General features: G+C 46.1%; 1 protein-coding gene across 8 annotated transcripts in view; it reads right to left on the bottom strand.

The window, feature by feature from the left end:
- Mtus1 (microtubule associated scaffold protein 1) overlaps window positions 1-25,654 on the bottom strand; it is a 121,733-nt gene that overhangs the window by 4,313 nt on the left and 91,766 nt on the right. For 7 of the 8 annotated variants that reach the window (XM_050147205.1, XM_050147204.1, XM_050147203.1 and 4 more), the window contains 6 exons: window positions 20,366-20,432; window positions 6,327-6,541; window positions 5,187-5,292; window positions 4,075-4,148; window positions 3,876-3,971; window positions 2,702-2,818 (listed from right to left, as the gene is read on the bottom strand). In XM_050147205.1, coding sequence (XP_050003162.1) covers window positions 2,702-2,818; window positions 3,876-3,971; window positions 4,075-4,148; window positions 5,187-5,292; window positions 6,327-6,541; window positions 20,366-20,432 — 675 coding nt within the window. Of the gene's footprint in view, window positions 1-2,701; window positions 2,819-3,875; window positions 3,972-4,074; window positions 4,149-5,186; window positions 5,293-6,326; window positions 6,542-20,365; window positions 20,433-21,460; window positions 21,652-25,654 lie in introns of those variants that run through there. The other variant, XM_050147210.1, reaches the window with a different exon arrangement.

Here is a 25,654-nt window from a genome sequence, read left to right as displayed (position 1 = left end):
TGTCTCTGATATTAGAGTCAGCTTCTTCAGGCTTCTGGCGTGGACTCATGACCAGGGGCTCTCCAGGATCCTCCAGGTGGCCTCTGGCACCAGCGTGGAACAGCAGTGGCACCTGGCCTTGTGGGTTGAACAAGGCTCTCGGGCAGCTACTCTGAGTTTATTATGTAAGCCAATCTAGCAAATCCTCCTTTACGTATCCAGTCAGCTCAAAGAGCCTAGTAGACTAAGTGTTCTAACTTCATTAAAGGCCCTGAACTCAAAGGTGCACCACGTGGCAGTGGCCCTGGGTGTACCCGTTGTCATAGCAACCTATCCTGTGTTATAAACAGCAGTGTAAGGCTGACTGATACTTAGTCGGGGCATAAAGCAAATATCGTGGCTCACTAGAAATTAAAACATGTTTATACTTTTATAACAGTTTTTTTTTTTTTAATCACCAGAGATCTGCTAAGTTCAGAAGCGTGAATGGGAGATGGGCCAACAACTTATTAACAGGGTCTCGTGAGTCATCACTGCCTGCCTGCTGAGCGGGTGTAGCGGGCTGACCTTTGCCAAGGCGGGCTACGTGTACTGGGTGGGGCTTATTAACAACCAGGAGAGTTTCTTGCCTTCCTGACCAGACCAAAAAAAAAAAGGCCACTTCCTGTACTTCTGGTGCCTCCGAGATGGGTAGAGGGTGAAAAGTCCCAGCTGTCCATGTCTGCTACCATTCTGACCCCTACATGATAGATGGGCTGTGTGCTCTCGAGCTAGAACTGGGCTGGACTTGAAATGTCAGTTTGGAGACCGCCTCAGTGGCTTGGGAGAGGTTACGCTTCATGGTGGGCAGAGGGCAACCATGAGCCTTGCCGAATCATGATCAGAACTGAAGCTGAGCAACCACTCTCTCTCCGTTCTTAGGGAACAGCGGTTGAGTTGTTCTAGGCCTGGTTTACAGCCCACGTTAGTGTCATTCACTGAAGCAGCTGAATCGTGGGGCTACCCTGTGCCTGCACTCAACTACAGTGAGCCCTCACCCGCACACCTCTGTCGCGGGACTGTGGGGGTGACAGAATATTCTGGATGGGAAGGTGGTTGCTACCTGTGCTGCCGTGCTTGCCTCCACGGGGGTGAATGCCCACAAAGAGAGATACCCCTAATCATCTCTGTGAAGCCACCTATTCCAAGGGCCCCGGAACCCACTCGCCTGCCAAGCATCAGTGTGGGAGTGAGCCCCTTTGTGAGCTTACAGTCCTAGATGAGCCACAAGTTGACCACAGTAATGGGCCAAACAGCAACGGCTAACCAACCTGATCAGATGCTAGGTTTTAAGAAGTCGGCTGCACAGTGAACGCGGGGCATCTAAGAAACACTCGTGTCTGACAAACGTGGATTGTTCCACCCACCCCTCACCCTCTGGCCACTACATATGTGTTTCCTATAAAAATTATTAGTGCATATTCATGGTACATGGTAACCCAGGCTTTATGGCGGCATTTTTGTTCCAAGTGACTAGTGTACTCTCCCCTCGATAGTCCTCATTCTCTTCCAGTGTGGCCCCCCTAGTCTCATCGTCATCTAGACTCCACAGATGAGAGAAAGCAGGGTTTGTTTTTCTGGGTCTGGCTTATTTCACTTAACTTGATCATCTCCAATTCCATCAATTACACATCTGCAAATGACATAATTTCATTCTTCATCATGGCCAAACAAAATGCTATTGTGGATTAAAAAGAAAAAAAAAAAGCCTTCCCCCGACTATTACCACATTTCCTGACAAGGTCAAGGAGGTGCCTATAAGTTAATTTAAGCCTTACCTCCCTCAAAAAGTAGCAAATTATCTCTAGGAAATAAAACACCAAACTAAGCCAACCCCCCAAACTCCAAACGCCAAACAGATAAGAGTGAGCACCCGGCTCGCTATTGTCCAGACTGGTCTAGGTTTAAAGGCGTCACCCACAGCTAGGAGGAGGCAGGAGAGGACGCATTGGGTGGGTGGATGGCTGGCAGGCAGCTGGGAGCAAAAGACAGCAAGAGCCAGGGTCACTTAAGCTGTTCTGACAAACCCTGCCAGTTTGGTTTGTGTCCTGACTAGCACACCCTGTGTTTCAGGGCTGGCCCAAGGCTGAAAGTACACGTAGGACACACTCCCCAACACAGTTGAGAAGGCTCAATTTCTGATCATGGCTTTCAACAATGCTTGCTGTTTTCCAATTGGGCTAATCTTACCAACACAATTTTTTTTTTACCATATTCTAATTCTTTAAAAGATAAGGAATTCTACTAGGTTATATTATTGTGCTAATGAGATTGTTTGATATGTCCACCTGTCTCTCCTGTTCGGATTGGGTGGTGCATGAAAATATTGGTTTTAGAGTAATTCAAAGTTTTCATTAGGCCAAGTTAAGATTTTGGACTATTGAAATATGAGCCTGGTTAGTTTGCTACAGGTTTTTCCAAAGTAAATGTGGCTTTATATGCATTCCATCAAAAAATAAGTGTTCTAGAAAGCCGTGCTGAATCAGCCTCTAATAGATCTGGACAAGAAAATAGCCTCTCTGACCCTTTGTGTGTTTTCCAAACACCACAAAGTACAAGTTAGCCCAGATCCATAGCTCTAGTGCCATGGGCTCCGAGTCCTTAGCTCCTAGGTGACACCATGCGCGTCCCCCCCCCCCCCGCCTTGGGAGGTGCTCAGTCCTCCACCCTGGGAGAGACATACCAGCTTTTCCATCTTCATCAGCTTCATGTCCTGCTGATGCAGCTTCTCATTCTTGATCTCTAACACGGCTTTCAGGCTTTCAAGTTCTTGCTCCAGATACATGACCTGAGGGTTTTTCTGGAGGAAACATACCAAGATAATTCTCTCACTGATGCCGTACGTTACACAGTCCAGCTTCTTGTTAGACAGAATCTCTGAGTAGACTTAAGCGTGCGGTAAGTGACTTTTTTTTTTTTTGCCACTTTTTCTATCACAGGTAGGGTCATGCTATGAAACCTAGACTGACTTGGCATTTACAGCAATCCTCCTGCCTCGGTTTCCCATTGCTGGGATTACAAGCATACACTGCCATAACCAGCTAAATGTATGTTTCTTTGCGTTTTTGTCTTTTCTGAGACAAGGTCTCAATCTATAGCCCAGGCTGGCCTAGGATTCACACAGCCTAGTCTGGTCTTGAATCTGTGGCCATCCTCTTGTCTCAATCTCCCCAGTGGCAGAATTAAAGGGATGAGTCACGGTGCCTGGTTTAAGTTCTTCTAGCAGTTTCAAAGAAATAAAGGAGTTCAAATCAATAAAGTTACTTTTATTCTATGCGTATGAGCACTTGCCTACACGTATACATGTATGAGCTGACAACGTCAGGCTGGGGGGGATAACTATGAAAGACTATGTATCATATGGTTCTCTGGAATGCAAGCAAATCCATGGAAACAGAGCAGAAGGTGGTTTACTCAGGGCAGGAGTCCTTTGGGGAGTGGAGAGTTACAGTTGATGATTCAGGTCTCTCTCAGAGAGATAAAAACATTCTGGAATTAGCTACCAGCCATCAATACCAACAATGTCATCAGCATGCTAGAATACTAAAGTTTATGATTGTGTAATCATGATATAAGGTAGGCTCTTTTTTATATACCAAGAAAGTTTCTAGTTTTGGATTTTTTTCAGTTTCCCTAGTTGCTCAGACCTCTGGATTTGTATCTGTGTATCATTTGGGGGTTGTAAAAAAAAAAACCAATGAGCAAAAATTCTTTTGTACAATTAAAATAAAACACACAGCTAGCATGAAGAAGACTCTAAACCACAATTACGTCTCTATCCACTAAAGAATTAATTGACTCAAATTGGCAGCTGAGCAGAATAAAATCCAGTAGCAACAGGGGAATACACAACTCACCGAGTTCGCCTTCTCTCTGGATATTCGCTTCTGTTCCTCGGATTTCAGCTTTTCATTCAGAGCATCGTTTTCATTCTTCAGGTCATTGATTTGTTTCTAAGACACAAGCGGTAACACGTGGAGCATCAGACACCAGAAAAGGCCATCAGAGGCGTAGTCCGCGCCATCCGACAGCACCACACCGGGAGGGACCACTCACCTCTAGAGATTCCTGCTTCTCGTTAAGTAGATTCTCAAGAGACTTCTTTTCCATTTCATGGCTTTTCTTGATTTCTGGAAAGAGGGAGCTTTGTTTTTATTTTTATTTTTTAAGATAAATAACACCCTGTGAGATCATGACTCCACAGCCTGATGCATACAGATGTGGAAGCTGATGAAGTACAAATTGCATTCCTTTCCATTCATTAAGATGTGATTCTATAAATTAAGCCACGTCTTCTTAGAATAGTTTTACTAGATAGGGCAGAGATTTTGGGTTCAATGACCAGAAACTGATGCTTACCAGAGGCTAAGGAAACCTTCAAAAAATCTCAGAATGAAGGGTTGGGTCTCAAAAGGCGGGTTTTTGATTTCTGGTCTGGGGTGGGGTGGGGCTGTCTTCTTTATAGTTTGTTCTTACAGAAGAAAACAGAAACCTAAAACTAAGCCCATTCCTAGCAGGGAAACGACAGTGTTTACTAAATGTGCCAGTCACGTTTTTCTCCCAGGTCTGATTCCACACAGCTCCCTCTCTTAGAAGTCCCTCCCTAAAGGTCGCACAGCCAGTTCAATCATACATCCCCGCTACTCTGTGAGCTGCAGTGGCTCGTGATGGACAGCCCACGGCACAGCTGACCTGTCCTGAAAAAAAGGGAGAGGGGCGGGGATGGCTTCTCATTCCTTCCTTTTGACTTCAAGCTTTCCATTGATGGTGAGGTCACAACAGCATCTCTTGTCCTTGTCCAAATGCCCCCTGTACTGCACCATAGCCGTGGTGTGCAAGACTGCTCAAGCCTGGATTCTTTTCAGCACCATGCTGGCTACTGACACCTTAACCTTCCCAGGACCTAAAGTAGCAGCTGCCACTGTCCAGAGTCTTTGGAAGTTGACCCTGTTTACTGAAGGCCTGGCATCTCTAACTAACCATTATTTGCACCCTTAAGGGAACAGGGCACCCGCTAACAGCGAACAGTGCACAAAGAAAACCAAGAGGCCTGCCAAGTGAATGCCACAGGGTATTCTGTGCATGCGACAGCTAGGAATCCCTTCCGTTTCAGGGACTATGACGCATTTCCATTACATCTCCACCGAAGTGGCCAAAAGCACCCTTGCCTGAAAGGGAGGTTTCATAGGTTTTCTTCAGCAACTCCACTTTCTCCGAGTGGCTAGCCTCAATTTCCAGCTTCGTGGTTTCATGGGCAGCGTTTAAGTTGTCAAACTATAAGGAACAAAGAGAATGGTAATTTACCAACGGGAACAGGCATGCTAAGCTGAGCACCCACTAGGGATTTCATTCACGTGCACACACCCATCTAATGGGTTTCTAGCCCATGTGTGGAGCAGCCCACTCTGGGGCTTGGCCCTCCCGCAGATCCCCTGCATCCTCGCCAGGGAGGAAGATGGTCCAAGCTCTGCAGGGTTCGATGACGGTACTAGCCAAGTCTCACAGAAGCAGTCAAGCTGTACCTCACAGGTCCGCCTCAGCCCCACGCCTGTCACATTGCCCACTCTGCCTGGCATATAGTGGGAACTGTGCATATAACTAAGTAAAAAGCGAAATAGGGAACCAAAAATTCAGTTTATGATAGTAATGAGGAAATGGCTTATTAAAAAGGCATTTTTAAAAACAAACAAACAAGTGGCTTAGTAGCCAAATACCAAGATGCTCCCAAGGGGACTGTTTGGGGGATATTTCTATACCTTCTTTAAAAAGATTTTTTTTTGGGGGGGGGTACTGCTAGGGATTAGCCAGAGCCTTGGAAATGCTTTCAGGCTCTCGCTGCATCTCTGAGCTCTGGTCCCCATTTACGTTTTATTTTGAGACAGTCTTACTTACTAAATTGCCCCAACCTCTCCAGGTAGCTAGCTGGTGGGATTACAGAATTTTTTTTTCATACTGTGGACTTAAGCCAGGGAGTCATTACTTCTGTATCACCGAGGTCATATTTGGCTATTTTCAGTCTTTACTTCCAGCCAGGGACTAAGTTACCCATGTTGAACTTTGAAGTTTCTCTGCAGCCAAAGCAGGCCTTGATCAGTCTGCTTCAGCTTTCCGAGTGTTGGGGTTATAGGTATGTACAGCTGTGCCTGGCTACTTCCCTCTTCTTTTAACGCAACATTGTTTCATCATAAAAATCCCAGAAGCTTTCCCCCAGCTAAACCAAAAGGCAAGGGATAACTCATTAAGAATGTAGACAGCATCCTAAACTCCAGCAGACAGCCTCGCCCAGAGCAGCCCAGTGCAGCACGGACCTGCTCCTGCAGCTGGGTTTTATACTTTTCTGCCTCCTCGATGTAGATGTTCTGGAGCTTCTCGCACTCTGCCGTGTAGAATTCCTTCAGCCGGTTCTCCAGTTCTGTCCGGTCCGTCTGGTGTTGCTGGTTAAGTTTCTGGACAAATCCTTCATATGCTGTTTGTAAGTCATTCCTGGCCTTTTCCAGCTTCTCACAGGTGCTTGACGCTGCGACTAAAGAGGACGTAAAAAGAGAGAAAGAGCCTTTAAATTTGCTCAGTGTCTGAAACACACATTTACACACCATTACACAAACACGCTACCACTTCACTTATCCTGTGACCAGCGCTGTAGTTCAAATAAGAAATGTCCATCAAAGGCCCATGTGCAAAAGGCATGCAGTGCCACTGGCGGGCGGTGGCCTTAGGTCACCGGGACACACCTCTGCACGGAACATCAGGATGCTGTCCCTTCCTCACTTTCATTCCCCAGGCATGAGGCAAATGATTTCCCTCAACAGTGTGCTCTCCCTGCCATGATGGCAGAAAGGAACCGCGTCAAAATACCTCCAAAACCGTGAACCAAGATAAATCTTTTCTCTCTGTGACTTCACACACAGGTAATGCGTTTTGATTATTGCCACCATTCTCCCACCTCGGAGAGCCCCCTTCGTCCACACAGTGCCTGTCTTTTTACTGGGCTTATGTCACTTAGCATGCTGTCTTCGGGGTTTATCCACACTGTAGCTTATGCCACGGCTGCCTTTCCTTTAAGGCTAAGACTCTACTGTGTGTACACACTACATACTGATCCACTGATTGCATGTAAGCTGTTTCCACCACCTGACTACACTGAACATAGGTCCTGTAGGTACTGAACATAGGTACAGCAACAGCTGCATGCTTCCTGCTTGAATTTTCCTGTGTTTATATCTGGAAGAGAAATTGCTGTTTCATAGGGCTAATTCCACTTTCAGTTACTAAATGACTTTACAATGTAATGAGCAAGATTTCCTTTCTCAACATCCTCACCAAAACATATTTTTAAAAAAAAAATATATAACGCAAGGAGCAGGTATGTAGGAAGGTTTGGAGGAAGGGAAGGGGGAAATGAAACAATTATAATAATCTCATTTTTTTAATTTTAAAGAAAAATATATAGAATATCCATCTTAATGCATCTGAGAGTGTGAGGTGGGACATTATGATTTTAATTCACATAGTGGGCCTTTAAGTAGAGTCACCTTACAGACACATTAATAAACTTCTACTGGGAAGACTGAAAACTCCACTCCCACACCATTTATATCTAAACGGAACATTCTGTGCCTTGGGTACTAAAAGGTCCACAAAGAAGAGCCAAATGTGGTGGTGTGTGCTGCATGCCTGCAGTCCCAGCATCCAAGAGGCTCAAGCAGCAAGATCTTTGAGTTTGACACCAGCCTGGGCTACATAGCAAGGCTATCTCAAAACAACGAGCAGACAGACAAAAATCACAATAAAACCAATGCACAAAGCAGAAATGTTGGAGGGACGAGCCAAAATGGGGGATGAAAACCAGATGGCAGGGGCGTCCCAGAAAACATTTGGGATTAAATACTGTAAGCCTCTTTTTCTTTAAAAGGGTTTAATAAAAGATAATGAATGGCTTTCTTAATTGCTATCAAACACCCTCTTCACACATATCTTCTTAAAGTGTTTATCAAGGAAGCAAAATAGATTTGAGATGTCCAACGTTACTCTATTACACCTAACACTAGTTTCTGCCAGTTGACCTTCCAACATGTAGAAACAAGAAGGATGGACGCCTTCCCATGAGGTCCCTTGTGTGTCTCAAATTAGCCCTGTATATGGAAAAAATCTATAAAAATTGCTTCATAGCCAATTGATGAGGAGATCAGTTTCTAGTGAGGGAAATCCCGTTTTTACAATCTCATACATCAGCAAACAACAAGCCAAGATGGCCCAGCTCATCCAAAAACTCACACCAGACACAAGCGTCTTGTACACAAGTGTCTAGAATGGAGCACCCCGGCACACGCAGTACACAGCATCTCCGTGGACCCCACCCCTCTCAAGCAGCCTGCGTCTACTGTGGGTGCACAGGGTTATTAAACGCTACCCCGGCCAGTTTCCTGCATCTGCTTATACTCAGACTACTGTCAGCTTGAAGACATAATTGCAGTATGTTGGTGTTTAACATCAAATAGGATATGCAGAAATCCTCTCCCATTAACCACTGGATACGGCTGTGTTTGCTTTGTCTAAACACACGGAAACCAGTAGCCCAAACAGTGTGCAGCTTTGCTGGCTCGTGTGAGCTCCATGAAGAGGGAAGAGATTGGACAAGGGAGGGGGACCGGAAAGAGAAAGCGAGAGATTGGACAGGGGAGTGGGTGGCTTACTGCTGTTACTTCCAACCAGCAAAGGGCAGGACAGGCCCCAGAAGGTGACATCAGCCTGCAGCTGTGCAGGGACCTTCTGCTGTTTACAGTGCTGTGTGCAACAGCTGGGCTACACTTCACACTCGCAAACGGCATAAGTTCGGACCGACGGCCGGGGCTCTGAAGGAAGCAGTATTTGGCGGAGAGACTCCTGAATTCTTTTTTAGAAGGATGCACATGTAAACATTGTGTTAAGGGCTCTCCGGGTGCTGGCTGTCGTCTGCTGGGACATACCACATGTGTGCGGTGGGGGAAGAAGGACTCTGCCCCACATTTTAGCTACGGACTTTCCCTGGTTTCTCACAGCACAGAGAGGTCACAGGACCACCCGTGCTGGCTCCTGCCCATCCTCAGTCTGCCTTCTTCTTGCTCCTTTGCCAAAAGGCCAAAACAAAAGCAGAGAAGGCCACCCCGGATTAAGGATAAGTGACCATGGAGTTTCCCCCATGCTGCCAGGAATAACTGTTTTAAAGAAGTTACTACATGAATAGAAAATCCACCTCTTCCCTCCACTCCCTACCCAGTTCCCAGACAGGGTCTCCCAGGAGCTCTGGCTGTCCTCGAACTCACAGAGATCTGCCTGCCCCTGCCTGTGAAGTGCTGGGATTTAAAGGCGTGTGCCACCATACTTGGCTTAGAAATCTACCGCATAGGTCCTTGTTTGCAAACGTCCCATTGGCTGAGTTTTAAAAGCTTGTGGCATGATTAAGCACACACAGAAAAGATACTTGATGTCCTCTTGTAAGGACACATGCTTGCGAGCTTTAGAAGCTAGCCCCAGCAATCTAATTTAAGAAATTTAGCCAGATCAGGGCATATTGGTGTATCCCTTTAATCTCCAGCACTTCGAAGTCAGGGGCTCATGGGTCTACATGAGCTAAACCACAGCATGGTCTGTATAGTAAGTTCCAGGACAGCCAGAACTACAGAGTGAGACCCTGTCATTCATATATATATATATATATATGGTGGACACATGATATCCTGTCATTCAGGAAGCTATGGTAGGAGAATAGGGAGTTCAAGACCAGCCTAGGATAAATGAGGAGTTCAAAGCCAGCCTGGGCTATACAACAAAACCATGGGCTACAGATGTGGCTCAGTGTGAAGTATGTTTATAGCATGCAAAATTGCCTGGATTCAATCCTTAGCATCATAAAGAAAAAAGAAAAAAAAGCTTTTAGACTCAAAAAAGAAAGTCATAGACTCATTTCCAAAATTATCTCTAAAGTCTAAACCCCTGTTAAAGATAGAAGTTGGCACTTTTACTCAGAGATGCATGAGCCCCAAGACAAGGTCGAGGCCAAAGCAGGAAAACCAGGGAGCCCCACCCCACCATGCCATGGCCATCGAGATCACAGCTATTTGAGCAAGGAAAAGTCATTGCCCAAGAAGAAGCCATCATCTGGATACCATCTAGAAAAAGACCCCACTGTATGGTCAAGTCTGGCTTTGGGAAAAAGCAGAATCATACTTATCTGAGGCCCTTTGTCAGTTACCCCTAGCAGAGAGGAAGTGAAGCCCTATGTAATTAGTTCCCAGGGATTTTTGTAATGGGGGGGGGGGCAGCTGAGCTGATTATTTCCATCCCATAGAGACAGATTTCCCTCCGCTGACTGATGAATGTTGTTATGGAAGAAAACATCACACAGCCAGGGTCTGAAAAATGTCAGTGTTCTTGGAAATGACACAGAGCTGCCTTCTTGTTGATACATCAGTAGCATGCTTCACAGGGGACAGCTAGGAATATTTTCAACGCTTGAGAACACAAGCACCTCCACAGAAGAAAGCCGGAGTACTGGTTCCAGTCTCGGCACTCCAGCTGCCTACCGTGGGACTGGCAAAGGTGGCTCACATTTCTTCACCTCTAATCGAGACAACCCTGGTACTTTCCCTGTAGAATTGAATGTAAGTGCCTGGCCCGGTGCTCAACCATTTAAATGTGTGTTACGTTACTGTTGCTGTTACCAGAGGACTCAGACCTAAGTAGAGATTCCTTAGAGACATGCTTGAAGTTCAAAACAGAATATAATGGTTATTGAGTTTGATCTTCAGCACCCACCACCTCCCACACACTACATACTACACACACACACACACACATGTGCGTGTGTGTGCACGCATGTACATTTAAAAAACATGATTTGTCTAGGCTTAAAAATGATAAATATGAAGCTGGGCGGTGGTGGTGCACACCTTTAATCCCAGCACTTAGGAGGCAGAAGCAGGAGGACCTCTGTGAATTGAAGCCAGCCTGGTCTACAGAGTTCCAGGACAGTCAGGGTTGTTACACAGAAATTTTTTTCTCAAAAAAAAAAAAAAAAAAAAAACAAAAAAAAACAACCACTCCAAAAAACAAAACAAAATGTACATACACACGCACACACACACACATACACACACACAGTGGCATGCTCCTGGAGTCTCCTGAAATCGGCCTGCTACTATTGTTCTTTATATTCTGTTCAACAAGCTTCCCTGGCTTTCAGGAGATTTGTGTTTCTTCTATAAACAGACCTAAAACACAATAAAGGAGGACAAGGGAATGTGTGGGAGGCTTGGTTCACATGGAAAGCAAGGCAAAGTTTGTACTATGTAAGAGATAGTGACAGAAAGAGCCAAACAGGAAGACGGAGGACCCCTTTCTCCAACTGTGTGCTCACTTTCCTGAGATGCTTCTGGGGAGCCAGTTGTGTGCAGAACCCCTTTGGGGTTCCCCTCTTCTGCATTACTTATGAGGGAAATGGGGGTGCTTGTGTCCAACTTGCATTGCCTTCCTTGGGTCCTCTTCTCAGTCTCTCTGGCCACTGGAAAAATCAGCCACCTGCTCCTAGTTCTGGCTCTTTTAAATGCACACAACTGTTAACTTTCTGTACCTCATCCAGAACCACAGATGGACTCTTTCCCCATGATTATTGCATAATATTACCCTATGAAGTCCTCTCACAATACACTTCCAGAGAAAGTGTGGGCCTAATGTGTTTTACAAACAAAGGTGTCCCTGAAAAAACTAACCAAGAAAAGGTGGGGGGCTCAGATTGTGTGACCATGGGCATTTCAGACTTTCCAGACCTTCGTTCTGCTGGCCTCAAAGTATAAAGATGCTAAAGGCAGATGTGGAGTCGTATGCTGCACAGCGAGTCTAAGGACAGGACAGTGGGGCGTGAGCACATGAGTGGTGGTGGATTGCGCGGGGTGGTCATCCAACGCCAAGACCTTCACATTTCGTTTCTCCAAAGGCAGCTTCCACAGAGCCAAGTAACCTGGGAGACCCATGGTAGACAAGGGTCTCCTCTAAATTTCAAAACTAGCTGCAAATGACTTTCTGGTTGCTCTTGTGCTTGATGCCTGCAAATCTATGTGAACAGTTTCAAAGTCTCCCACAAATCATAACTTTTGGGTCATTGACTTTTTATAAAACTATTTGCACAAGGGAGAGAAGACGCCCCCCCCCATCCCTAGTGGTAGAGGAAGAGCAGGCCCTGCACCCTGCCCCATCTGCCCTACAGTGGCATGGGTGAGGGAAAGATGCCCTTTAGCTTTCATCCCTTGTTGACCCCTGCAGCAGGCGGAAGAATTGGTCCTGGGGCCACCAGAGTGGAGAACTAGCCTTGTCCTTCACGGGCTGCAGCACACAGGAGAGCAGGGCCTGCACCCTGCCTGGGCAGCACACTAGACCTGAGCCTGTTGGTGGGGTCACAGAGGGACTAGCTCTGAAGGTGTCAGAGCAGAACAGTTGGCCCTGTCTCCATGTTCCCTACAGCAATCAGGAGAGCAGGCCCCACACCCTCCCTAGGAAAGCAGAGCTGCCCTGGTGGGGTGAGTGCCAGTGAGCCAGACCAAGGCCCTAAGAGCAGGAGAACTGACCCAGCTCCTCACTGTAGGCAGCATTGGGCAAGCTAGCTGAGGCAGTGCTGGAGAACTCACCCGGGTAGTGACGGGGACAGAAACACGGTGGGCTGACCAACCCAGCTACCACCCAGGCCCAGAACCTAAGCTATGACTTGATCCACCTCATCTACCAACTGCTGCAGCTCGTGAAGGGGGCACACCCATAGATCCAGAGCTGCAGGGTCTCCGCAACACAGGGCCACAGCAGAATATGCAAGGAGTTCCAGGGAGAGCTCGTTATTGATCGTACAGCAGAAACCAGAGGCCTCAAGCCAGACCCATGACTCACGGCAACGAACACTTGCAAGGAAAGATATGTGGACTAAAGGGTAAACGGTGTGACTCACTGGGCCACGCCACAGCTTCCTCGCCAAAATGATTCTCCTTTCTCATTTGCTTTGTTTGGTTTTCAGGTTTTCCTTTAAATTTTGTTTTGGGGAGGGAGGTTGCAAGGGCAGGGGGTGGATGCGAGGGGACAGGTAGGTGAGTGGGACTGGGGTACATGATGTGACATCCACAAAAGATCAACTAAAACAAAACACTTGTCTGCACCATTAAATCGACTTCCCCATCAATAATACTACACTACCATTAAAACTTACTTCACACCTTGCAAAAGGCTCTCAAGTTCATATTTTCCTTTTTATTGGATTATTTGTTCCTTATTTTATTGATTTTTATTGAGCTCTACATTTTTCTTTGCTCCCCTCCCTGCCTCTCCCCTTCAACCCTCTTCCATTGGAGTACTACACAGCAGAAAAAAAATAATGACAGCTTGAATTTTGCAGGCAAGTGGATGGGGCTAGAAAATATCATTTTGAGTGAGGTAACCCAGACTCAGGAAGACAATTATCACATGCACTCACTCATAAGTAGTTATTAAACATAAAGCAAAGAAAATCAGCCCACAAATCACAATCCCAGAGAACCTAGACAACAATGGGGACCCTAAGATACATAGATCTAATCTACATGGGAAGTAGAAAAAGACAAGATCTCCTGAGTAAATCAAGCTCATATTTTCACCCACTCTAAGTCCCATTTTACCAAGGGAACTGGGAGCGCAGAGCAGAATTGAGACCCCCCTAACCTCCTTTGTCCCAAACACAGAACTCCAAACTGGCTCTAACTGGCCACCTTCCCCAGCTAGGAATTCAAAGGGAAAAGTTAGCACAGACACCAAGGATTGGTATAGCTCAGTTCTCCCCGGGAGCCACAGCAGACTGAACGATGGAAAAAAAAAACAATGCTCTCCCTGGCCTTCTTTTCCTACACTGATAGTTGTGACCAAGTCCTACTGGAAGGCAGTTTGTAATCTGGTCCTGCCAGCCTGTCTGCCGCCTTCTGCCAGAGGTGCCCGCAGAGCTTCCACTGCCAGGTTCTCCTTGCCAATGTCCTTCCTCCCGCTCGAGGACAGATCTGAAGGATTTTTCGGCTGTTTTCATCTCGTGCCCTAGCCAACAACAGACTGCAGAAACCCCGTTCTCTTTGTCAGAACAGTGCACACTCCACACATACGTGAAAAAAAAAAATCAAGGACTAAAAGTGGATCAGACAAAAGCCCATGCTTTGGTGACAATGAGTTCTAAGACACAGGTCTGAGGATAGGAATCCCAGAGTAAAGTACCAGGTTAAAATCAAATGATGCGGTAACTCCCTAACTAACCATTCACTAACTAGTTCATCTTGCCTCCTCCCAGATCTTTCATTTTTAGGGTTAGAAAGGTCAAAAAGCTCAGATGCAAGTCCTCGGGCATGCATAAACTTTCAGCATATAGGAATGGACTAAAGTCTCTTGGAGCTATTTGTGTTCGTATACACCCTTTTAAATAAAAGCAACATTCTAGACATTGAGGTGTCGGGGTGCAAACCCAGGTGGCTCTGATGTCAGAATCACCTGGATGATATGAAAAGTGCAGATTCCTGGACTCCATCCCAAACTAAACGAGTCAGAATTGGTGGGTGTGGGAACAGGAAAATGTGTTTCATCTCACGGTGACGTTTGTGAAACCCCGCTCTAGACAAGTGTCCCGGAGTTAGGAAAATTTGAGATTGTAGCGTTGGGAAAAAACCAGGACGAGAAGTCTCATGCCAAAATATTGTTGGCAGTAGTTTGCATGTCTGTAGGTAAAAGAACTTTTACATACCAATAGAGCCAGTCATGTCCAAATTTAGGACAGACATAGATAACAAGAGAATGGCCCAACTCTGAGGTAGCTATCAACCCCTCCTTCAAACACCTCATCAAGATTTAAAAAAAAGTTTCCTCATACTGCTATTTCATCACATTCTACTCTTTAAAAAATGCCTCTTGTAATCAGCTATAGAGTGTCTAGATCACCGTAGACACCCAGCCTTGTTACACCAGAATCAAATGCAGAACTGGGAACATCCCACAAGTGTGAAGCAGTCTGCGGCTCACTGGGTGAGCGCTAATCGGATGGTTTGTATTCTGGGTTTTGACAACTTTTTTTTTTTTCTAAGAAGGTAAGAAGATATTCCGATTTAGCAATAGTTGCTTCTTCTTACTCCTTTGATTGGAGAAGGATTCCAAAAGTCAGGAGTTGTCAATGCCTGCTACTATTGCTTTCCAATGACTTTCCAGTGTTTTGGTCACACGAAGCACTTTCTGTCGGGACTAACAGAAATCTGGTAGCTTGGCCACTTTGGGTTCTTATCCAAACCCTCTGGCTTCAGAACTGCTTAACAGTAGGAACACAAAGCAGCTTTTGAGCCTCAGTTTATTTTATATGACAAACTACTTAGAGCTGAATATTGCTTTCTTAGGAACAATTAAAATCCAGAAAATGCCCCCAACATCTGTCCTAATTTTTACATAAAAAGGGAAACGTACTGAGGGTTTTAACACACTTAGCCCAGGGGTTCTAGCAAAGCTTAGTGCATTAAGGGTTAAAATCTCATTTGGTTCATGAAATACAATTGGGACTTTAATGAATAAAAAGATAAGGGAGTTAGCCCCAACTTCTTACAGCTAAATTTCTATCTATCTATCTATCTATCTATCTATCTATCTATCTATCTATCTATCTATCAATCATCTATCTATCTATCTATCTATCTATCTATCTATCTATCTTCTTTGAGGCTAGGGATGCAGCTCAGCAGAGGTTTGTCTAGCATGTGCAGTGCCCTGGGTTTGATCCCCAGCACCACAACAAACAAATCTTTTTCTTTATAAAGAAGAAAAATGTAGTCTTAAGAAGAATGGGAACCTCGAAGATTGTGGTGAGAGACTACCATATATCTCCTTTTATTCAACACGACTCCAGAGAGAATCAGAATGACTTTCTTGGAGGCAAAAGGTTGCTTTAAATACTGGCCATAAAATGTAACAATAAAATAGTGCAAAAACTGGCATTGAGTGTTCTCTGGTGAACTGCCGTCATGGTGAGACATGGCACTACCATCAGAATTAGACATCGCCATTACTATCATTCATCCCGAATGATGTTTTGATAGTTCTTTCATCGGCTCAATGGAAATGCTTGTGCTTATCAAACCCCTCAAACACCTGCACACTACAAGGAGAAGCCCACCTTCCCTGTCACCATTTTAGGCTGCAACATCCATCCTTTAGCTACAGTCTTAGCATCAGTGCACTCTGGGGCCAATACAACTGAAGAAGACGGTGACTTTGCCCTCATAGCTCTAGAAGAAGGGAAGAGGCCCATAAACAGCTAAGTACAAAAAGCCTTTATGTGAACCAAGTAGCCAGACAGGTAGGGAGAGTAAAATTCACTTGTTTGAAAGATTTGGGTGAAACTCAGCTGAAGACAAGAAGACGTTTTAGACAGGACTTTAAAAACTGAGCAAATGAAGAGTCTGAGAGGCAAGACTAGAAGGGTAGCATCAAGAGGAGAGAACACTCTGGCAGAAAGGTAACGGATGCAGAAGAGGTAGACACATGAGTCAGACCCCGCCTAAAACCTGTAGGAAACCAGGCATGAATGAGGGGAAAGAGCACCAGGACCCAAGCCAGGCTCTAAACAAACAACAAAAACAAAGTAAAGTGGGTGCTACAGCGCCAGGTTTACCAGTGCCCTCTTCGGAGCCCATGGAAAAGGGCACTGTGGCCAGCCAGCGAGATATACGGCCTGTTGGGTAGCCATGACAGTGTCGTCCATGAAAAAAGTTATGGCTCCAGGAACGCCGAGGAAGGACACGGACTGATCTGTGTGCTATAATATCGGGACTGTGAGTCACCAGCTGTCCTGGGTGCCTGGTGACTCAACCGATGCCTCCTGGAACACTGGGGGATGCACACGGCTTTGAGTAAGAAGAGGACTCGGGAAGCAAGGGACAATGCAGGAGAAAGTGTCACCTCACCAGGCCAGCTCACCTAGAGGCGGGGCCTCTTGGCACACACCTGCAGTGCAGGAAGGACGGGTGAGTCATGGTCATATAGTCTTAGCGCTGTACCTCTCTGTAGAGCAGCGCTTCTCAGCCTTCCTGAGGCCGAGACCCTCCAATACACTTCCTCATGTTGTGGTGACCCCCAACCATATAATTATGTTTATTGCTACTTCATAACTGATTTTTTCTACTGTCATGAATCGTCATGTTAATATCTGATGTGTAAGCCCTGTGAAAGAAAGGGTTGTTTGACCCCCAAAGGGGTTGCAACCCACAGGTTGAGAACCTCTGCTATAGGCAGTCCACAGTCATTGATAACGCCTTCAGTGGAGGCAACGGGGTGTGACGTGGGAAAGTACTGGACTTGTAAAAAGAATCCAGAGACACGTGAATACACCTCAGAAGCATGGTCATCTGCCCAAGAAGCCAGGCTAGTGAGCGCACTACACTTTCATTGATGCGAAATTCTAGAAGAGACAAACTGGTAGTTGGTTGTACAACCCAGATCAGTATTTGCTTGTAAGGGAGCGGAGGCTTAAGGGAGTCTCTTTGGGATTACAACAATGCTTGATGCAAGTGGAGATTATGAGTATCTATTAAAACTGATAGACTGGCTAGATAGCTCAGGGGGGTCAGGCTTACAGCCAAACCTAAGAACCAGAGTTCCATCACTGGAACTCTCCGGGTGGAAGGGGAGAACCCAGTCCTGCAAGCTGTCCTCTGCCCCCAACATATGTGCTGTGGCTCACACATATGGATACACACACAAATAAATGTAATTTAAAGGAAAAAAAACCCACACTGCTAACCCAACGTTAAACACCAACATAACAGCAACTGACTGGTTGGGTCTCACTGCATTTGAGTATTTGAGTGTGACAGGCCTGTCCTGAGGGATTTCTAATAGCACCTCGTCTGCTTACTATTGCTTCCCATGGTATAGTTTATGCTTTCACAAAAAGGCCATGTGGCTAATCACGACACAGCTGTGAAGTTGTGTGTGTGTGTGTGTGTGTGTGTGTGTGTGTGTGCAGGTCCTCACTATGTAGCTCAGGCTGGCCGGTCACTCACGATGCTGGCCTAGGACTTGAAGCAATCCTCTTGACCTCCAGAGTACTCAGATTACAGGCACACACACGATATAAACACAAAACTGCAGACATCCCAGCATGCATGGTTAACGGCAGTTAACACCCGGCACGCATGTTTTGCAATGTTTTACCTCATGTGAGCCTCATGACCATCCCTGGGGCACATACATATATACTGTCACTTTAGAGAGATTAAGACTGGAGCAGGAGAAAGGTGACCTGACAGGCCTGGGCCAGCCAGCTTCCATCCCAAGGATTCGAGCCTGGCAACTATGACGCCATGGTCCTACATGGTTTATTGCCTCAAACTGGAAAACTGAGGTTTGAACTTCGATGTCTAACCTGATCTTTTTCCATTCTGGCCCATGACACAAATGTATCTGAAAGCTTCGAGAACCTTCTTTCTGCCCAGTTTCATCACACTTGTTCAAGGGATTCTCTTCTATTTACTGGCCAAGCCAAACCTTTTCCCAGATGCCTATGCTGGTATTTCCAGCAAGTGCTGGTACTTGAGCAAGCCTGTCTGACTCAGTAGCTAGCAGAAATGACACCATTTCTCCATTCCAGCCTCGGGTGACAAAACAATACAAACAGGCCACCCATAGCTTCCTGACACGTTGACGGTGGCAGGAAAAACACACCAGGCCACATTCTCCTTATCTTGGACAGAGAGGTGAGAGTACAAAGCGCGGCTGTTTCCTGACAGGCCGTGTGATAGCTGGAAGTGCTGGGGACCTGGGCTCCCATTTAAACTGCTTCATTGTGAACAGAGGATCCCATTCAAGCAGAGGCATTGATTGAGAGCTCAGTGTCCCCTTCTGTCCCGTCCTGACTTCTCTCAGAGTGGAAACCTGAATGAGGCGGGCTCATCGCCACCTCCGCTGAGTTCTGAGGAACTCTGGAAACGCACAAAAGGCCCTCTTTCTTCATCTCCTAACTGCGCATCCATCACAGCACTTAAGGCGCAGACAAACCAATTCTGCTGGTCATCGAGTAGCCAAAAGGGAGGCAGCCAGATCAAATTAGACAGTGGAAGGCCTTCACAGCAGTCTGGGATCAGGGCCGCCCTTGCAGTGGCCCTTGCTGTTCTGGTTTGCAAGAGCTCTCTCCCATCACCGAGCTCTGCACTGTCTTAAAGAGACTTTTCCACAGGGCACAGATGCCTTATCTACTGTCATGAACCTCAAGGGTTGGTTATGAATTGGCCTCAGCTCCCCCTGGGCAGTACAAGGAATAGGAAAGGGCACCATCTTACCCCACAGGCACCGGCCCCTCGACCTTTACCTTGGTTGGACCAGTGGGGTTGTTGACGAATATTCCAGTCCTAGCAAACAGATTGGCAGTGATTAAATTATGGTCTGGTTCTCCCAGGAAAACAGGATTCTTGGGGAATTAAAGGAGCGAAATTTGCTTTATCTCCAGCTGTTCCCCCTTGAACTTCTGCTAGGTATACTTTCCGGACAGCCCATCAACAAGCAAAGCCCGGGACAAGGCAAGTGACCTTTCGCCGAACAACTCCAGATCTAGGTGTCGCTAAATCCAGAAACCAATTCCTAGATTCCTAGGATGAGGGGTCCCCACAGACCTCGAGTGAGTGTGTTGTGGGGTGGGGTGGGGGGGAAGAACACTGTAGCTGAGGTAGAAAGGAGGGCAACAATACTATCTTTGCCCTTCATATCTTAGATCTTCAGAAGAGCCGAGAACTCAGACAGCAAACAATAGGACTTAGAGTGCAGCGCTGTAGGCACACTAGGCTGCCCCTGGAGTTGGTAATGTTCTTTCTTCCTTAGCCCATCCTGACTGAGTAGCATAGGACGTCCTTGTTCTGATGGGCGGTCTTAACATCCTTTGTAAGTGCACACATACCATCCCTGAGATGTGCAATGTAAATACTCTTATCAGAGAAAGATAATATAAAAAGTGGTTCCAAGAAAATTAAAATAACACGGCATAATTACCCAACAGGATATCCTTCACAGTCGCAAAAAAAGTCACTCTGTCCCTGTCTGTGGGGTAGGGAGCACGCTTTGGCCATCGGAAAGCTCTGCTAGCTTACTCAGAGACCAGTGCCAGGAATTCTGTGATCTTGAGGTCACACTGCCAAGATTCAAAAGCCATGTTGACAGTAAAGCGTTTGCACAGATACGGGAAAGGGAGAATGCAGCTCCAGCTGCAGAGCAGGAGGGCAGCAAGGATTTGTCAACTGCAGTAACTTTTAACCGAGGGCTGAAAAGGAGCTCTCGCTCGCCCCGCTCTTACCTAGCTCTCCCCGGAGGTTGACGAGTTCCTGAGAGAGGGTTTTGTGTTGCTTCAGAGCTTCTTCCCGCTGTGGAAAACACACATCGGGTTACTCAGGGTTTGAAGAGGGTCCCTTTTCAGTAAGATACACATTTACTATTGCTAGGAAAATGAGACCCAGAATCGAGAAGCCAAGATACAAATCACTTAAGCTAACAATTTGTGTCGTTAAAAACAAAGCAAAACACAGATGTCCCTTTGCCATGAAGGAATTTGGGGTTTCAAAGATCTGTATTTTTCCCGGGTCCTGGTGAAACTTTCCCCTGAGGAAACAAATGGCTCATTTAAAAATATTTGCTTTGCGTCTGGTGCTCACTGCAGACCCACTGACGCTTTCAGCTAATGTATGCTGTACTTAAGACGTAATGCATTCTCCCCCTCCAAGGGCAATAAAGGCCTAATCGGTTTAAGATAAATATTTAATGTTCTAAACATAGGCACTTATAAGGACTTTGTCCCATATCTGCAAATAATAAAAAAAAAAGTTTTTGTTACAGGGCCAATCCTGTACTCTACACAAGAAAAAGAAAAGTTTGTTTTTAAAAGTAGGACAAACCAAATTTAATCTCTTAAAGATGAAATTACATTGATTTTACCCAGCTACACCCCATTTCCCAATGATTCTTACATCACGGAGCAACTATAAGTCTAAATTCATTTAACAGAAGTGAAGTAAAGGCCGTCGGGCTTATTGTGCAAATATCAAATCTTGCGATAAAGAATAGTTTTCAAGTTACCTGCAGGATCTGTAGCAATCACACATCCACACACACAAACACAATCGTTAGCCACCGCTCCTCGGGATGCAGATTCCCTGGCACCGGGATGGAACTAAGAAGGCAGAGGATTTCCCAGCTCTCTGAAAATGCCCTTCCTGGGATCACCACAGATGTGGGGCTCCCGCATCTGGATCACAGTGTGGCAGAGATCAGGAGACTGGCCTCTGCGGGCTAGGGTTGCTTCTCAATCCAAAGCACTTCGCCCTGGTTCCAGACAGGGTCTGCGTTAGTCCCTGATACCCTTTCCAGTAAAGCCCTGTAAACAAATACTAATTACCCTTGTTGCTGCACATGGAGGAGACAGGCACATTTTGCTGCTGGGGCAGCCCATTTTCCAGCTTCGGTCTCCAACTCCCCCACCCCCTGCACCGTCCGAGTAGTGCACAGGTGGCCCCGCCCCCCACCGGGTCGGGTCTGCCCACATTCAAAGCTCAACCCCGGAGGAGCGCCATTGGCCCTGGTGGCCTTCCCTCGCGTCCTGCAGGTTACTGCCTCAGACTCCTCTCTCTCCCCACAGAAGCTGATACTGCAGCTCCTGCCTCTGGCACAGGCTGCCCGCGATTACTTAAAGCCACAGCCCTTCAATTTATGAGAAATGGGAGCCAGACATTTCCCTGATCGATCGCCACTTACTTAATATCAGCCGGGGCGGAGGAAACAGAAACGGGACCCTCTCCGCGCGGATAATGGAGCTATTTTTAGATATGTGGGCCTTTTTAACTCCATCTCTAATTGAGGTCATTAGATTATCACGCTTGCTAATAGAAAAGGGAAATTTGTTCTTCAAAACCCGTATACTAAAGGCATGATGAATTAGGCGAAGGGCAAACAGGGGGCCCTGTTGTGATTTAGGATTTCAGATGACACCCCAGCAGAGTGCAGCCCATTGATGTTTTAGAGACCGGAAGCGCTGACCTGGGAGCTGGAGATCACACATATTTGATCGCTTTTATCGTACTAGTCCCTCAGTCTCTTTCCTTATGGATGGCTAACAGTGACCGGAAATTTTAAAGTACATTTTTTTTCCCACCGGTATATTTACACATTAATGCTTGATAGAATCCTAAAAGATTTTAACAGTTCAAGTTGTGCTGGAACCAATCAAGAACTTCAAATTTAAAAAATAATAAACAATTGCTTTTCTAATGCAAAAGTGAAAGCTTGAGACAACAGACTAACCCACACATACATTGCTCTTCTCTTTTCTTCCCTCACTACTGACCCCAGGCTTGCTTCCCTCTGCCCTCACCTCCCGAGTTCTGGGATTGTAGGAATGTGCCACCACGCCTGGACTTTTCTAGTACTTTCGAGTCAAGCCTTAATTTTATTCACACACCAGGTAAACAGGGGTTTGCCACTGGAGTCAAGGAAAAGCAGAGGACAGCTTTATTAGACAAGCAGATCTGAACCTAGGAACTTGCTTCAGGGTCCCCTTTCCCACAGCAGTCAAGTCGCAAACAGAAGGGGGTGAAAAGGCAAGAACAGAGAGGGAGATGGCAAAGGCTAACTCTAGAGATGTTCCTCTTTGGAGAACTGTGGAAACGCCGCAAGTGCTTACACACACACACACACACAAGGGCCGTGACCTTATTAGTGGAGTTTCGGGGTCATTAGACATCTCTCCTATCCACTGCCTTTAACTGTCCTCAGACCTCTGCCAGCTCTAAACAGCAAGAGGATATCAAGGTCATTTGTCGCCTGGCCTCATTGACCAGAGGCGAGGGGGAGGGGGCAGAGGGAGACCATCAGACTACTCTTCCTACGCAACAGGTTTCTAACTCTCTGAATTTTGCTCTGTCGTCTCTGTTCTAGCCCTGGTTCATGAGAGCCCGGTACTGAACCATGGAAGGGATGGGTTTCTTTACCCCTAGAGGGCATTATTTCCCATGTGTATAAACTCCCTAGAGCTCACAGAAGCCTCCTGTAGAGCGTATTACAAACACAACACCTGGACCGGAAGCTGAGCTCAGGGATAGTATCTGTATGAGGGACTGGAACTGTCCAGCTCCTGCTCACCATCCCAAGCTCATCTATGTAAGTGAAAAGCTAGCCTTCCTCCAAGATCCTGTCAATGTTACCCCCCTTTGGATGCCTGGCTTTCTTAACCTGATACATCTTATATGCTTTCTGGAAAGTTAAATGTCAGATGCCCCATCTCCTCCCCCAAATGCTCAGAAGGGACGTTTATCTTTGTGAATTCTAAGTTATTACTCAGCTATCAACTAAGAACATTTCATATCATACACCACATAATATGTAAGAAAATTGAGACATGGATAGCTACTGCCTTCCAGGAGCTTGGAACTTAGCGGGGAAACGTCCAAGACCAATTCTTTGGTCATTAACCAAATGACATCATCTGAGGGGAAACAGCACAGGACCATGGGAAACTGGGGATGTTAAATAGGATCTACTCAAAATGCACACCATCGAGCTCATACTGTAACCGACGTACTGTTAAGAGTCTGCATGGCCGTCTGGGTTGCTTGCCCTTTAAATGTACTTGTTACTTCCAGATGATAAAATACATTCTGCCTGTTAGAGACAGACTGATTTCTTCAGTGGCTTAGGTTAGCGTCTCTGTCATAGATGATGAACCACTCATAGTCCAGACAAGAGGTTCATTTCATTATCTCTGTGCTATATGCCATGCAGGCCCCTCCCCCAACACACAGGGAGACTGGGGAGCAAGGTGGGGACTCCACATGAAGACGCTTTCATGCTCATGCATTAAATATATGAAACGCTCTAAGGGAAAAAAATGGGATTCTCCATAATTTAATTACGGTCACTGGGACGCAAGCACTTAGTAGCTGGCTGGCGTCCATTGGTGTGCCTGAACTCTGCTAGCTACCAACTAACCTCAAGAGCACAGAGAATTTTACAGGAAAGAGCCGCATCAGACAGTTCGGACGTGGCTACGTCTGATTTCCTCCAGCACTTTTATCGCCATGGACACCTTTCTTTTTCCTTTAAATCTGAGACAAATCAGACTGTTAGCAACATTTAACCCCTCCTCTTCTCCCATTTTCTTTTTCTTTTTTAAAGGTGCTAGCCTAGGTTAGATTCTATTTGCAAACAAACTATTTGGTCTTGTTTTACCTTACCAAGAAATCTGCCTAGCAACACTTTAATGAAGACTCTAAGGTTACCAGCACCAGTGCTGGCTGTCAGTGTCCAAATGTATCAATAATGGGTACGAACGAAGTAAAGGGTTAAGAGAATTTCAGTTGCTTAACTTTTCCTGTCTTTCCCTTTCAACTGTTTCGTAACAGTGCCTTGTACACATTAGGCAACCAGTGAGAATCACTGATTGTCCAACAAAGGAGTGAGGAACATTTGCATAGGGCTCGCACGTGTATCTTGTACGATATATCTGGGGTCTCATTTTCTCCCTCCACTTTGTCCACTCAGGTATGCTCTGTCTATTGCAATTCTTGGCGTGGTTTTACAAAGAAAGAACTGGAGGCAGACCCTGCTTAGGAACCTTTATCTTATAAAAGCAAAAACAGGGACTGGAGAAATAACTCAGTGGCTAAGAGCACTGGCTGCTCTTCCAGAGGACCCAGGTTCAATTTCTAGCAGCCAGACAGCAGCTTACAACTGTCTGCAATTCCAGTTCCTAGGGATCTGACGCCCTCTTCTGGCTTCCATGGAAACTGCAACTAACAGATGTACATGTATCAAACACATAAAATAAAATATGCATAAAAGCAGAAACAAGCACAGAGGACCCATCGTATAGGAAAGAAGTGTAAGTCCCTTTAGTACAGAGAATGGGCAGAGGTAGAGGTAGACGGCCCGAGAAGGGTCCCTGGGTTTGATTCAGCAGAGTCACTTATACAGAGCAGCTCTGCTGTGGTTTGGACAGAAGCATCCCTCTATACACACTCAAGCGCTAAAGGTTTGACCACCGCATCAAGCTGGTGCTGTTGAGAGATGACTGGATCGTGAGGATGCGAACTTCATCAGCGGGCTACTTCTATTCCACAGATGAATGCAGAGTTGCATGGGCAATGAGGGGGTGGCACCTGTTGGTTGGAGGAAGTAAGCTACTTAAAGCAGGGTGTTAAAGGATGTTACGTTGTGCCTGGTCTCTTCCTGTATCTTTCCCTCCTCCTGTCTCCCACGGCATGAGTCGCATGCTCCATCACTTCCTAACACGCTGTTCCTTCTGTACTCTTGTCTCCCATGGCGTGAGCTACGTGCTCCACCACTTTTATCACGATGATCTTTCTCTCCTCTTGTCTCCCACGGCAATGAGGCACATGCTCCATCACTTCCTTTCTGCCATGATGTTCTGCCTCATACAGTAACGGTGGGGTCAAGTAATCATGGTCATGTATGAGAACTTAAAAAAAAAAAAGGTTCTTGAAACTCATTAAGAGTATGTCATGCTGTGGACTAAGAAAGCATCGCTCAACGGACTAAATCCGCAGCCATTTAAAATCCAGGGATCCATCTATTCTTT

The sequence above is a fragment of the Alexandromys fortis genome, unplaced genomic scaffold (genome assembly GCF_014885135.2).
Source record: "Alexandromys fortis isolate MF-2015 unplaced genomic scaffold, M_Fortis_MF-2015_v1.1 scaffold_32, whole genome shotgun sequence".
Classification (NCBI taxonomy): domain Eukaryota; kingdom Metazoa; phylum Chordata; class Mammalia; order Rodentia; family Cricetidae; genus Alexandromys; species Alexandromys fortis.
Note: the sequence above shows the minus strand (reverse complement) of the source record. Positions and strands in the feature narration are given on the sequence as shown.